Source organism: Artibeus jamaicensis, unplaced genomic scaffold, assembly GCF_021234435.1.
Source record: "Artibeus jamaicensis isolate MK-2021 breed Jamaican fruit bat unplaced genomic scaffold, CSHL_Jam_final scaffold_847, whole genome shotgun sequence".
Classification (NCBI taxonomy): domain Eukaryota; kingdom Metazoa; phylum Chordata; class Mammalia; order Chiroptera; family Phyllostomidae; genus Artibeus; species Artibeus jamaicensis.
Window position 1 is genome coordinate 19,296,651 of NW_026522057.1, and position 16,204 is coordinate 19,312,854.

The following is a 16,204-nucleotide window of genomic DNA, read 5'->3' on the forward strand; positions in this document are numbered from 1 at the left end:
CCTGCTTGCTCCCTAAAGAAATATTTAACAGACTGATATATATTTTACCATTTATAGGTAAACATTTTTAACACAAAGTACATACTTTTTTAGAAAAGATTTTTATTTATTTATTTATGTTTAAAGGGGAAGGGAAGGAGAGAGGGAGAGAAATATCAGTGTATGGTTGCCTCTCAGGCGTCCCCTGCTGGGAACTGGCCTGCAATCCAGGCATGTGCCCTGACTGGGAATGGAACCGCGATCGATCGTTTGGTTCACAGGCCTGTGCTTAATCCACTGAGCTACACCAGCCAGGGCTTCGAAGTACATACTCTTTTGTTTTGTTTTGTTTGTTTGTTTATGTATGTATGTATGTATGTATGTATCTATGTATTACTGTTGTTCAAGTACAGTTGTCTCCATTTTCCTGCCGCCACTTTCCCTCACCCCACCCACCTCAATGGTTGGTTTTTTTAATTCCACTATATTTGCAAACAACTTTCCAATTGATTACCTATAGAATTTCAAGATACATAGTATTTCATTTTAGGAATAAAACATAACTTATTCACCCAGCGCTCTACTGGTAGAAGGTTAGATTATTTTCATTATTTGGGCAGATATTTTAATTTCATAGTTTGCTACTAGTTAATACACTTTTATCCAAATTAAGGTTCTTAAGGTTCTTTTCCAGTAGTTCCCATCGATTATAGGTCCTTCAGTGCTATCGCCTTGGGGTAGCTGTCCTGGTCTTACGGTCTAGAAGCCCAAAACATTTCCCTTCCTATTTCTTCTTGGAATCTCTCCTACTTTACCTTTCCATTTCCAGTTCTTCTGATCTCAGTGACTTGCCTTTCTTCTACTATTTCTCTTGTCCTCATCTTGGGTTCAAGTAAAAAGTGGGTTTGGGGTGGGATGCTAGGTCTGTGTTCTGAAAACGGGGTCATCTCTTCAAGGGCGGAGAGACCTTCCTGTGGCTGAACTGGCCAGGAACAGATCCTAGACTTGTTTCTTCTTGTCGTGCTGCTGGGGTCTATGAGTTGGATGGTATTTTCCCCAGATTTCTTAGTTTTTCACCCTTAGCCTTACAGTTTATTCAGCATGCTAACATTTTACTCCCCTACTTGGTTTAAATCTTGAACAGTGATTTTCAAAGAATATGTTTACCTGCCCTGAAGTTCAGTAGCCCAGGTCATAGAATTCTGTTTAGAAAATATAATTCTTACAGTATTTCTAGTGTTACCTTTCAGGTTTTTCTAGTGTTTCTGAAATGTTTTGATGCCTATTGTATCAGAAAAATACCTCATGGATATTGAAGTCATTTCCAGCCAACCTAAGGGAGTGATGGCCCAAGGTGGAAAATGTAGGTTTGGGAGCAGAAGGGTGTGTATACTTAGTGGTGGCATGCTGCGAAAGAAAAAGAAATGGACAGTTTCCAGTGGTAGACAGCCCCACCCTCCCTTTCTTCAAACCAGCATACACTCCTTTGCTCCTTTTGTCTCCCTCTACCGTGTCATTTTCCCCTCTCCCGTCATCTGCCTGCTCTTTCCCTGCATCTTTGTGGGGCTTGGACACCTCATTCAACTCCTAAGAGATGAGGAAGTTGTTCCCCATGCTGTGTTGTGATGGGAAACTTTTTGGCATCTGAAGTTGAATTCGATTGTGTTTTAATGGAGTGGTAATGCTGTATTTGGTGATGTGGTTGCAAACCAACATTATTGTTGTTCTGGGTCTTCTGTAGGACAAATTGATTTTTATGTGCTGACCTGCATATTTGACCTCGATGTTTTTCTTTGTTTCTGTGGAAAATTCATGGTTTTTGAAGTGTTTTTGGAAGACCTGCCATGTGTAAGATATTGTGTTCAGTTTTGTTTTTTTTTTTAAGATTTATTTATCTTTAGAGGGTAAGGGAAGGAGGGAGGGAGAGAAACATCAATGTATGGTTGCCTGTCGTGCATTCCCTGCTGGGAACTGGCCTGCAACCGGGCATGTGCCCTGACTGGGAATCGAACCACAATCCTTTGGTTTGCAGGCCCACTCTCAACCCACTGAGCTATAGCAGCCAGGGCTTGTGTTTGGTATTTTAAGGAATGTGGTTGTTCAGATATTCTCCCTGCCTCTCAGGATTTTATAGTACATTGATTTAATGTTTATGCTTGGGGCTTTACCAATGAGAAGAAATCTAAATATTAACTAGACTAGTGGTTTACAGCTCTTTCGATATCCTGAGCAAGTAAAATAAAGGAAGAAGCATACAGAACTGTTAGATTTTTAATTTTGAAAATCAGACTTTTAAAGAAAATTGCTATTTACCTAAATTTCATTTCACATGGGAAATGATATTTTAGCAACAAAGGAGTAGGTCTGAGTTTCAAAATAGGAACAGTCTTTTCCAAAGAAATGTCAAGATGGTAAGCACACAATGTTTTGTGTGTGTATAATAGTCCATGGTTATCATTATATAAATACTGCCTTATGTTATCGATACCTTTTGTATAGACTGGGTTTGGGGAACCACTGATCTAGAATAAGGGTCAGCAAACTTTTTCTATAAATGGCCAGATAGTACGTACATTAGGCTTTGTAGACCATGTGGTTTGTGTTGCAACTATTCATCTCTGCCTTTGTAGTGGGAAAGCAGCCATAGACATAAATAAAACTAATGTATGTGTCAGTCTTCCAGTAGAACTTTATTTACAAAATAAATGGCCATGGGTTTTAGCTGACAGAGCCTGGATCTAGACAGACTTAACCTCATTTCATGAAGAGGTCCACAGACATTAAGTAACTTGCCTAATTCATAAGTGGTATGCAAAAGTTATTCATGTGTTTCATAGGATATATGAATGGGTTTTTTTTTAAGATTTTATTTATTTATTTGTAGAGGGAAAGAGAAAGAGAAAGAAAGGGAGAGAAACATCACTGTGTGGTTGCCTTTCGCTCCTCCTACTGGAAACCTGGCCTTCAACCCAGGCATGTTCCCTGACTGGGAATCGAACCAAAGACCCCTTGCTTCACAGACTGGCACTCAGTCCACTGAGCCACACCAGCCAGGTCTCTATTGAGTGTTTTTAAATGTCCCTGACTATATAAGAAGTTGGGTTAGTTTCTAAAAGAAAACTTGTTTGTTAGGGCAGAATGCCTTTTCACCTGGGCTCTATAGTTGACTTAATGTTTTACTAACTGTGTTTAGCTCTACTCTGTTGAGATCTTCCTGTTCTTCCAGGCTTAATCTTTTGTTATTTATTGCTTGTGTATTATGTGGAATACTGGGTCTCAGTCATGTTGACTCAAAAATGTTTCATTAGCAGAATCTGATTTTTTTTTAAGGGGTGGTTCACCTTTTGGATCTTATTTCACTTAGTTTAAAAAATGTAGCACAGTAAGCAGATTATATTGCTTCTCTAGCAGCATTTGAAACCAATTTTAGGGTTTTGTTTTCGAGTTTTGGAGTTAGTGACATAGTAGAATAGCATAAATCGCTTATTTGAGCTCTCCTTTGAGAACAGTTTACTCACCAATAAAGGATGGCTAAGGGGTTTTTTGTGGTTTTTTTTTTGCCTTTTTGCCTTTTTACTGTGAACTTAACCGAAATCCCAAGTCATGTCCTCTGATTAGATCTTTTTCAAATCCAATTTTCCAAACCTGATTAATACCTGCAGAGTTCCGGTACTGCAAATCATACAACTTCTAAGAAATTTCCAGTTGAAGATTATGATGGTGGTGGGGATGGCGATGATGTTGTCATGTGATGAGAGTGATAGTAGAGCTAACATCATATGACTGTTTGCTAAAGTACCAAGGATTTTACCTGTATCAACTACCTTCATAAACATTTCTTTCCTTCCTCTTACTGTGATTCAACTCTTCGTGCTCCCACCAAAGGCCAGTCTTCCACTTGCGCACTTAAACATGTACCCATTTAAGGTTATTATTCTAACAGTTCTAGTCTCTGTTTTCTACTTTACCATCTTTTTCTTCCTCTGCTGCATTAGTCCCATCAGCATACAGGTATATATTTTTTATTCCATTTTTTAAAAAATAAATGTTTGTTTGTTTTTGCTATAACATGTTTTTGTGATCCCGACTATAGTAAAACTCTGTAGAAAAAAAGTTATCTACACTTGCTTTCTTCATTTTTCAAAAAATCTCACACACTCTTGAACATACCTTAATCAGAATACATGCCCCTACCATACCCAGACAATGTTCGTCACGGTCACGGGTGAATTCCACTTTGCTAAATCTTAGTTGATGTCTTGGCACCATTAGACGTAGTTAAGCACTTTCCCGATTCTTGACCCATTTTTTCCATTTCAGCCACTGCCTTGATTTTGTTTTTCATCTCCTTTGTTGGGTTTTCATCATAACTATCACCTTGTGGTTTAAATGTTGTCCATATTCTGTTAATTCCAAAATGGGTACCTGTTCCCTGACACCATACTGATGTCTCTTTTTGTCTACTGGCTATCCCCACTTGAAGGTCTGATAATCTCAAGCTTTACACGTCCCTAACTGAAGTCTTGATTTTTCTGCCCTCAACTCTACTCTACTCTTTGAGTTTCCCTCATCTCAGTGCGTAAACAAACAACACAGTACATAGCGCCTTCATTCTTTCACTTGCTAAGACAACAAACCGTGAGAGGCTTCTTCAACACTTCTTCCTCTCACACACCCACATCAGCAAATCCTCGAGTTTCATCTTCAGAATTCCCAGTGTCTGTAATGGACTCTACAGTAGATTTCTTAAAGCGGTGCTGTAGTATGCTCAGTGTTTGCAAAAGGTGACTCTAGTGGAAATCAACAGAGATTGGTTATTTATTTGTTTTCATGTCAGATGCCAAAGAAAAGATAGGTGTTTATGAGTTTTGGGGAATCATTCCTCGACCACTTCATTAGCTGGAGGGGAGCTAGTAGAAAGAGATGAATAAGAAGAATGCTTGTTTTTGTTACTCTTTAAAACTGATGGTACAGTGGCACAGTGCCATTAATAGTTTTATAGTGATTGACAAAATAACTGAATGCTTCTTTTTATTCTCTTCTAATTCCTTAGGCGCGCCTTTTTACCCAAGTCAGCCAGTGTATCAGTCAGCACCTATCATAGTGCCTACGCAGCAGCAGCCCCCTCCAGCCAAGAGAGAGAAAAAAACAGTAAGAGATCTTTTTAAATTTTCCTTATTATAAAATTAAATATCTATTCACCTGTCAGATAAGTTTACTCACATTTGTAATCATTGTTAGTCTTAGTTCACAAATGACTGCCATTTTTTGTTCTTTTATATCCTCATGCCTGTGGGCATTTGACTAGAAGGTGCAAGTACCATTTGCTTGTTAATCAGTGTTCAACATGCACTCAGTTAGATGTGCAAAATGACAGCATGCCCTCCAGCTTCAGAACTGGGAGGATTTGGCCAGCTAAGGTCTTCCTAAGTGGGAGGAATTTGAGCTTGGTTCTCACATCCTGATTGTTCTTTAATTCTAGTCCCAGTCAGCTCTATATCCAAATATGAACTGATGGGGGAAAATAGCACAAGAGAAAATGAGCGAAATGTTAAGGACTACAATGAAAATCCTTCCTGTGGAACATAATTTAAGAAACAGAAAGCAGAATTTAGGAAATATATTCTAATTGTTTTTAGTAACTTATAGGGGCTTTGCCTCTATCTAGTAAGGCAGGCCCAAGAGAATTAGAGCCCAGTTGTAGAATTCATAATGCAGAACATGGTGTCAAATAGTGGCTTGTGATCTTTTGTCCATCAGAACACTCAAAATAGGGTTTGTTTATAAGAGACTTCCCCATTCACACAGATAAGATAGGTGACATGACTTTAGAGCAGTACTCTTGAAAATACTCTCATTTAATAAAAATTACTGGGTTCTTTATTATATCAGAAGCAAATTACTTGTGCACACATCCTAATAAGTAGGACATGCAGGTGTGTCGTGGCACTGAAGTTTAGAAACTCTGCTTTGGAAGTGCTGAAACGGCATGGCAAATGTTGGACTTGAACACTTTCAGAATGCAGAAAAGTTAAGAAAAGAGACAATGAAAATAGAGGGCAGTAATAATAAATGTTAAGAAGGTAGAACAAATGAAATAGAAGCAGTATTTAAAACTGTATTCGGAACAAGCTTTTCAATCTGAAAAAAATAGCTGATATTAGAAATCTTACTGAAGAAACTAATTCCAAAAAGGCTTCAAGATCCAGGTGGTTTTATTAGTAAATTCTTTGAAATGTTCGAGAAGCCAGGGCTACCTTGATTAAGCTCTGGAGGTCGTGATAAGTCTTTGTCTCAGCACTGTCCCAGGGTGGAAGACTCAGACCTTGGTACTCCAGTCTCTTATTAAACCATGTCTACTGCCATCTGTATGCACAAATAGCCTTTAAGAAAATTAAAGAAGACCAAACACCACAGGTGGCAAACACAAGGCCCGCGGGCCAAATCCGGCCCTCCACCTTGTTTTATCCAGCCAGGCACCTTGTTTCTACCTGGCGGCAGTGCCAAGCTCTCACTTAACTGTTAAGGGTAGTTATATTTACACAGTCCTAAAATTACATTCGGCCCTTTGAAGGCAACCGTGAGTCTTATTTGGCACCTGGTGAAAATGAGTTTGACACCCCTGCCATGCACGTTGTTCTGTGTCTTTCATCTTTCCTCTTATTAGTATGTCTTGATGGTCATTCTATAGCAGTACATGTAGATCAGCCTCATTCTTTCTACTGGCTGTTCAGTAGTATAAGGACATGGCATGATGTTTTAATGATTATTTTTTTCATCATCCTTTAAGATGTTTCTCTGCTTCTAAAACGTTGCAGTGAGAATCCTTACATACATATACAAGGTTATCTACAACATAAATTCCTGTTCCCAGGTCTCAGGATATGTACATTTTTTCATTTTGTTATAAAACCATAGAAGGCCTTTAATTTATATTGCACAGAATAACTTTCATACTTTAAAACAATTTTATGAATCTCAAGTTAAGCTTTGTAAATAAAATCAGTCAATTTGGCAATGCTTAAAAGATGTATTAACACTTTGCCTTTTTGACCTAGAAATTCAGTCAACTAAGTCTCATTTAGCTTGCAATTTTAATTAGTTCATCTCAGAGCTAATGGCCTATATTTCTCTGAATGACCCCATATGGTTCTGTGATTGAAATAAAAAAAATATGGTATTATCAGCTTTAATATTTGACAAATTTTCCAGTTTTACACCTTTAATGCAATATATGCTTATAAATCTACTACATAGACACCCATCTGTAAATAATAACATCTTATTGTAACCTTATAGATAAGAATTCGGGATCCAAACCAGGGAGGTAAAGATATAACAGAAGAGATTATGTCTGGAGGTGGCAGCAGAAATCCTACTCCACCCATAGGGAGACCCACATCCACACCTACTCCTCCCCAGGTAAGACAGAGTAAGCCACGATGGATGATGGTGTGTATTTCTTCACTAATCTGTGCTGAACTCTTTTGTTTTTTTTATAGCTACTTCTGTACTTTCCATTCCCATCAGTTGTCTCATAGCCTCAAATATCTAAGCAATAACTTAAACAGATGTACTGGGGTTTTTTTTTTACAAATTGTCATAACTATGAATTTTTATTGGTAATATTTCTGTGTATTGTCCTTACTTGTATTCTGAGCATAGCTCCTATGACTTTTCCTAATGAACTACTGTGTTATACCAAAAGGAGCTGTATTCCTGTGGAAACTTCATCATTTAATGAGTATTTTATGTTTTCAATATGGAGCCTTAGGAATTAATGCTGCACACTACATTGAAGTAAACAGTACGGCTGAGAACTTGAGCATTTGTACTGAACAATATTGTTTGAGATGATTGCATTACTCGGAACATATTTAGATCTATTATACAGGTACACTTCTTACCTTTCAATGCTATATAAGTGAGCTACTTGAGTGGAAGGTGCCCTCTTATTTACAGAGGTTACTAATAAATTATATCACTGGCGCACCTTTTTTGTTCCTGTTGTAGAATATGATTATCATGGTCTTCTGAGAGTTCACTTTCTTACTTTTAGAAAGCAAGACATTCTAAGAGGAGCAGGAATTTAGTAAACTACAGCAGAGAATGGAATCCTCCAAATATGACAGGATTTTTGTTTCTTCGTTGGTTAACTTTAACTCTTGTTACATCATTTGGAGGACATCAGTGATTTTCAGATCTTCAGAATGTCTGAAGTGAAAGTCCAGCATACAGAACATACAAGCAAAGTTATTAGGAGTAGGGGCTGCTTACTTCCCCATCTTTTCACTAGATGGTAAGGTATTCCTCAGAGCTCAGTGTACAGACAAGCAAGATGGATGGTCAAATATAATGCATTTCAGAATCATAGACTATTACTAACTTTAGTAGCTTTAAATTTTTTTAAGTTCTTAAAAATTATTTAAAAATTAAGATCACAAATACATGGGATTAAGCAAAAAAAAAAAACCCACAAAAAACCATAGACCCAGACAGCAGTGTGGTGATTACCAGAGGGGCGGAGGAGTGGAGTAGGGTAGAGGGGGTGCATGGTGATGCAAGGAGACTTGACCTGGGGTGATGAACAGACAATACAATACACAGGTGATATTTTACAGAACCGTACACCTGAAACCTAATTTTATTAACCAGTGTCACCCCAATAAATTCAGTAAAAAGGGAGAAAAATAAGACCTGGGTGGGTAACTCAGTTGGTTAGAGGGTTGTCCCCATATGCAAAGGTTGCAGTTTCAGTCTCCAGTCCGGGCACATACAAGAAGCCACCAATGAATGCATAAACAAGTGGAACAACAAATTGGTGTTTTTCTCTCTCTATCCCCTTCTCCCCCTCCCTCCCTCCCTCTTCCCTGTTCCCTCTTTGTACTCCTCACCCTTCCTCTATCTCTAAAATCAATAAAAATAAGAAATTAAAAGAATAAATGAAATGCCATCTTTACTTAGGGGTGGGGAGGGGAGGACAAATACCATGTTCATCTTTAGAGATCTTGAAAACCCATGAGTTTCGAGTAAGCCTAAAACTTGAGCAACGATGTGCTTTGCTCTTAACTGATGATAGCCTCTGGCTGACATTTATCTCAGTTTTCCATGATCTAAAATAAGTACAATATATAACCACCTAGATATGTGAATTCTAAGATCATATTAATGATTGTTAATAGAATTTTTCACCATTCCCCATTATTTACTCAGGGATATTCCAAGCCCGCAGTGATCGGGGCGGCCTTATATTTAATATTGTCCCTGGAAGTACAAATGAGACAAGCAGCATATACATATTTAAATTACCTATTTGGGCACTTTGTTACTCAGAGGCATATCATAGAAAAATTTAGGATTGGTTGTTCATGGCAGTTAAATTTTGGTCTGTATTTTTCCACATTAACTAATATTGTACTGTGAAGCCATATGGTTGACAGCCTTTTGTTGATTTGTATTTAATTTTCAACTCCAACATGTATTAGTGTATCTTTTTGCATTTTAATTCCCCGTAAGGTCGGTTTCTTTATCTGCGATCTTACCAAGCTTGATCCACAGTCTTCTGGTTATCCCTCTGTCCTTAGCCACAGAAATTCTTTTCCATTTTACCTTTCCTCAGGAATCACAGGCCTGAATACAGATATATTTGTTTGTGTATCATAAAGCACGTTAAATGTACATTTTTATTTGATAAAGGCCATCAGTCAATAATTATAATAATGTTAGTAGTACTTTTTTGAGGTGTGATGTTATTATGAAGAATTGGTTTATTTTATTAGCTAATTTGCAATTTAATCAACAGTTACCAATCTGTTGTTTTTCCAAATGCACGAAATTTATGGAATGAACAAATAGCTGTTTAACAGAAACATACACCCTAGAAATATTTCATTTTCCAGGAATTCATACAGAGCAGTGCACAGAGAACAGGAGAGGACTCCCCGGTTAACAGGGCAGCAGTCATTGCTGCCTGATGGTTACATTGTGTAAAAGTGTTATTCCAGTCTTTCAAGATCTCTATTTATGTAAAAAATCTGCAAGTGTCAAATGTTGGCAATGAATTCTACTAACAAAGGGCACTATGCCAGCCAAAGAAATCCAATGAAGTTAAGCTTAAAAACTGCTAGTTTACCAGTTTCAGCCTACTTCTAGGTAGATTCTGAACCACATTCTAATTAGTAAGACTGCAGAAGAGACAACCTTCTGCATCAGAATTTATGACTAAGCAGTAAATGCTTTATTGCTTTTGGCCTTATGGATTACCTGCTTTGTGTCACATACTCTGTGAATAGCAAAGGCTTTCCCTGTCATTGAGGTTGTACCAGTCTCTTTGAGGGAGATGGAGGAAACTTACTATTACATAACTGGTCCTTCTACCAAGTGTGTACAGAGAATTATTAAAGTACCAAGTTTACCAAGTGGGACAGAGTTGCAGCAAAGACTCAAATGTGTTGGAACACAGAAACCTATTAATGGTGGTATAGGCGACATGGTACAGAGGAGAGGTTTAAAGCTTTGGCTGAGAATCAGACATACTTGGTTTCAGGTCCCAGTTCTACTACTTAATTTTGTGACTTCAGCCAAGTTAGTTAATATTCCAGAGCCTTAGCGTCCACATTTTAAAAAACAAGAAAAAGAAAAGCTGTCATATAGAGTTACTATATGGATTAAATGAGATCAAATACTTACAAGTGCTTAAGCTAAGTGGATGCTTATTAAAGCATCCACTAAATATTACCTGTTATCAGCATTGCACTTAATATTTTAGGAGGCACACATAGGTACTGGAAGAGTCTGGCAGGCTTCACAGCAGAGATGCCTTTTGATCTGAGTTCCCAGATTGCTCAAAAATGGAAAGAGAGAGAATATTCAGACAGAGGGGCATGATGTGCAAAAAAGCACATCCAATTGGATGAAAGGATACCGTTGTCATTTCAGGTGATAAATTAGAAAGTCAGTTGATGAAGAGAAGGCCAGTTAGAGAAATATTCAGCAGTTGGTTACTAACTAATGATTATAAAAAGGGTGACCATACAATTTATCATCTAAATTGGGACAGTTCTAGAACTGAATGGGAATGCTTTTAATCATTTTGCTGGGATAACAGGATAAACCTGTAGGGTCCTGGTAAACAGGGATGCATGGTTACCCTATGTAAGCGAAAGGGAAGTGTCAGAAGTGACTCTTCAAGCTTAGATGCCTGGTTTTATAGTAACACATGTCATGGAGAATACATGAGGATGTTCGAAGAGGCGGATGATGAGTTTGATTTTGGCAAGCAGTCAGGCTAAGAGAGAATTGAGGGAAAATACAGTGGGTTTATGTGAAGAAACAGGTTGTTTTATGATTCTACTTATTTTTAAGTGTATTTTATTGATTATGCTATTAAAGTTGTCCCATTTTTTCCCCCTTTATTCCCGCCCATACTGCGTTCCACCTCCCACCAGCATCCCCCACTCCGTCACCTCCTTAGGTCATGTCCATGGGTCATTCATATAAGTTCTTTGGCTTTTCCATTTCCTATACTATTCTTAATCTCCCCCTGTCTATTTTGTACTATTTATTCTTCTTATTCTCTGTATCTTTTCCCCCATTCTCGCCTTGCCCCCTCCCCACTAAAAACCCTCCATGTGATCTCTGTTTCTGTGATTCTGTTCCTGTTCTAGTTGTTTGCTTAGTTTTGTTTATTTTTTGTTTTGTTTTTGTTATGCTCAGTTGTTGATAGTTGTGAGTTTGTTGTCATTTTCCCATTCATAGTTTTGATCTTCTCTTTCTTAGATAAGTCCATTTCATATAATAACAGCTTGGTGGCGATAAACTCCTTTAACTTGCCCTTATCTGGGAAGCACTTTATCTGCCCTTCCATTCTAAATGATAGCTTTGCTGGAGAGAGTAATCTTGGATTTGTAGGTCCTTACCTTTCATGACTTCCAATACATCTTTCCATCCTTTTCTTGCCTGCAAGATTTCTTTTGAGAAATCAGCCAACAGTCTTATAGGAATTCCTTTGTAGGTAACTTCTCCTTTCCTCTTGCTGCTTTTAACATTTTCTCCTTGTCTTTAATCTTGGATAATGTAATGATGATGTGCCTTGGTATGTTCCAACATGGGTCCAACTGCTTTGGGACTCTGAGCTTCCTGAACTTCCTGGAAGTCTTTTTTCCTTTGCCAGATTGGGAAAGTTCTCCTTCATTATTTTTTCAACTAAGTTTTCAAATTTTTGTTCTTCCTCTTCTCCTCTTCGGCACCCCTATGATTTGTATATTGGAATGTTTAAAGTTGTACCAGTGGTTCCTAAGCTTCTCCTCATTTTTTCTGAATTCTTGTTTTTTTCATTCTGTTCTGGTTGGATGTTTATTTTCTTCTAGTCCAAATCATTGACTTCCATCCCGATTTCCTTCCTGTCACTGTTGGTTCTCTGTACACCTTTCTTTATTTCACTTTGCATAACCTTCACTTCTTCCTCTATTTTTGAGACCATACTCAACCAATTCTGTGATCATCCTGATTACCAGTGTTTTGAACTCTGTATATGATATGTTGCTTAGTTGTGGGGGGTTTTTTGGAATTTTAATCTATTCTTTCCTTTGGGGGCATATTTCTTTGTCTCCTAGCACCTGTTATATTGTAAGGGATAGAGCCTTAGGTATTCACTAGGGTGGGGCAACCCAGGTCACTGCGTTTTGGTGCTGTATGTGGGGAGGGGTCAGAGAAGGAATAGTGCTGCTTGCCCAGCTCTCAGCCAACTTTCAGTCACTTCCCCCCAATACCCACAAGCAAATTGGGCCCTTCTGGTACTGATTACCACGTGGGTGGGTCTGTGTATATTCTAGGGGCCCTTGGGCTCCTCCAGTGAACTCTCCTGTGAGGCTGGGAGTTTCTCCTACTGCCACATCCCTTATAAGTTCTTACAGCCATAGGTTTCGCTGCTATTTGTGCTGGGTTTGGAGGTGCTCAGGAAAGGCCACGCCGTGTTGGAAACCTGGGGTGCTGGTCTGTCTCACGCCTCAGTTGTTCCTCCCAGCTTATGTGCATACAAATGTAGGATTACCAGTGGCCATCTGGCTGCATGTCCTCTCCTCCCTGGCTGCCAGTCTACGCCAGGAAACTGGTTTTTGCTGCTGCTGTTTTCCTCTAAAGATTGTGAATTTGAAATTGTCCTGCCTCCTAAGTTTTCAAATTAGCTATGGAATAACTCTTGGATATTTCATATCTCCAATATATAAAAATATACATATATGTCTACATGTGGCCATTAAGATGATCACAGACAGCAGTCAGTGCCTCGATGGCCATCATGGAGTACTAGAACACCTGCTGATAAGTGGTCTCCAGCCTGTCACTTAGATTTATGACCTTCGTTCAGTCCATAAGACCCTTTAAACCCCAATTTTCTCATCTCTATAGTGAGAGATTGTACTATGTAATCTCAGAGTTCCCTTTTAGCTTTTAAATATTAAAGTGGAAAAGGGGCAATTTTTGTTTCTTTGAGTCAGCATCGAAATCTCTCAGCTAGTATATGTGTTGCTAGCAATTAGACATAGGAATGTTTCTGTGTTAAGAAGTGTGTCTGAGAATTGCTGTGGGACTCTGTAGGCTAAGACTCTGTACAGCCAGGGCTTCCAGAACTGCTTCCAAAGGGGCAGGGTTGTCCATCAAAATCACTCAGTTTTTAAATGAACTATAGACCTGTCTTCCTCTTTTTACTCCCTTTCGTTCTTTTTTCTTTTCTGTGTTAAGAATTACTCTTCCAGTGAAACATAATGATAATTTGGGAGACAGTCCTATGGCCTAGGGTGCGGGAGCCGAGAAAAGGTTGGAAACTGTTGATGGCTGGCACATCTCGGAAAAGATGCAGCTTCTCCTGTCTTTGGGGAGAATTCAAAGTCAGCAAGTTATTCAGGTTTTTGAAGAGCTTCCTATAAACTCGATACCTAGAAACCTTAAAGATCTGTAGTACAGGGTTGTTGATTTCATCAGGTCTGTCTCCAGCAGGGTTTTGTAAAAATGTCCTGAATTTTTAATAAAATCAAGGTTCTCCCACTTCAGTGGCTATAGAAATTTCCTAGAGCAAGAAAACAAAATTTGACATAAGGTCACTTTTTGGTTTAAAGATTTTTATTTATTTATCTTTAGAGGGGAAGGGAGGGAGAGGAGAGAAATATCAATGTATGGTTGCCTCTCATGAGTCCCCTGCTGGTAACTGGCCCGCAACCCAGGCATGTGCCCTGACTGGGAATCGAACTGAGATCTTGTGGTTTGCAGGCCCACGCTCAATCCACTGAGCCACACCAGCGGGGGGACAAGGTCACTTTTGAGATACTTCATCTCCTTTTGGAAGCCAGTGTAGCAAGTATGTGTGAAGTTGTTTTGGCATCCCAGTAGTGATCCACTTAAGAGACAGAGTAATTACATTTTATTGTATTTAAAACAATTCTTTGTTTTTACTTGATCTACATTTTTTCATAAATCTTCAGCACATTTTGTGAAAGCCTTTGCTGTTATAGTGGTATGATTTTACCTTAGATACTCTAATTATGAATCCTAATGATAAAGAAAGCGTGACTTGAATTTTTGCATGTATTGCAAGATTCCTATTCCTTAATGCTTATTACCAGTCAGACATTAAACAATGGTATTGCAGCTTATAGTCATCTAGCAACAATGATTATAGTTGTAGGGGATCACAAGTACTATTAACAGATTTTAAAAAACTATTAGGTTTAGTCTTTTGTCTGTTGTTGAAAATGTGCTTTCAGAATTAAAATGATCTGAGTTTTGTGTGTAAAAATTATACATCTTCATTAGAAAGAGTAGTAAAGAAAGAAATTGTGATCCTAAATCTTACTGAAAGGTGAACATATATGTGTATGTACATATCTATACCCATAATTTTACATATTTAGGTTCATGCTGTTTTATAACTACCCTTTTTGCCCCCTGTGATCGTGCAGAAATGTTCAGGTTTGACTTAGGTAGTATTATAATTTTTAAGGCTGCATAGTATTTCTTTGTTTGGAAGTACTCTAATTTATTTATTTGATGGGTATCCCTGTTTCCTGTTTGTCACTAATATAAACAGTGCTGTGATGAACAAGTTTGTGTACCTGTTTTTGGGCTGTGGCTTGTGTCCTACTCTCCTGAAATGAACCAGTTGCATACACTTTTCTTACATTGTTGCTTATATGGTAGATTAAAAATGTTTCATTTAATTTTTATTTATTGATTTGTAGAGTTAAGAATTTTCCTGTGTACTGGTTATTTGTATGTATGTATGAGTTATCTATTCCTGTCTTTTGTACCTGTTTCTTTTGGAGTGACATTTTTTTTCTGGGTTAATGATTATTTTCTGACGTATAAGCATTCCTTACACTTTATAGAAATCCAATTGAAATATTTAATATCGTTTTCAAGTTTGATGATTGCTTTAACTTTGTTAGTGGTATCTTCTGTCATTAGACTTCAGAAGCTTTAAGTTTTTAATATTCTGAAATCCCTGTGTTTTCTTAAATAATTAATCATTGGAACTAATGCTTTTAAAGATTTTTCCCACCCAAAATAATAAAACTATTCATATATATTTTCCTGTAGGACTTAGGTTTAATTATTTTACATTTATCTTTGCTTGATGTATAAATTATTTTGATATATTCAATGAAGTATTGATCCTGCTTTTTTTAACCAAAGGACCTTGCTCTTATTTTAATATTATTTATTAAAGAGTTCATCATTGCCTCCTTGGTTTTAGATGTTGTTTAATTATCTACTGAATTTTTATATATACTTTTAAGTTTAATTTATCTATTCTAATACCATTATTATACTGTCTTAACTACTATAGCTTGATAATATATGAATATTAGAGAGCAGTCCATCCACATTATTCTTGTTTTTTAGTTTTTCTGGTTTCTTCACTACTACCCCCAATTGAACCTGAAAATCATTTTAAGTGTCTAGGTTAGGCTGACAGTGTTTACCTTCAGTGTCTGAGTTTCCCTTGTCTTTTCTGACATCTTAGCAACCTTGCCCTCAAGGATGAGGTTCTTTCTTTTGTAGCTGTATGTTGTTTTTTCCGGTTACTATTTAAAGAAAAAAAAGTGTTTTCATCAATTTGATTGCCTTTAACCTGGGCATGTATTTTCTAGTAAATATTGTTTTATTATTTCAAACCCTTTTGCATCACATATTTAGGTCACTTACTAGTTTAAGAAGCCGTTTGAGTTTG

The 16,204-nt window shown here is 37.6% G+C and overlaps 1 protein-coding gene across 14 annotated transcripts in view; it reads left to right on the forward strand.

Moving 5' to 3' along the window:
- EIF4G3 (eukaryotic translation initiation factor 4 gamma 3) overlaps nucleotides 1-16,204 on the forward strand; it is a 292,964-nt gene that overhangs the window by 156,397 nt on the left and 120,363 nt on the right. For all 14 annotated transcript variants that reach the window (XM_037140126.2, XM_037140134.2, XM_037140123.2 and 11 more), the window contains 2 exons: nucleotides 5,033-5,130; nucleotides 7,279-7,401. In XM_037140126.2, coding sequence (XP_036996021.2) covers nucleotides 5,033-5,130; nucleotides 7,279-7,401 — 221 coding nt within the window. The remainder of the gene's footprint in view (nucleotides 1-5,032; nucleotides 5,131-7,278; nucleotides 7,402-16,204) is intronic.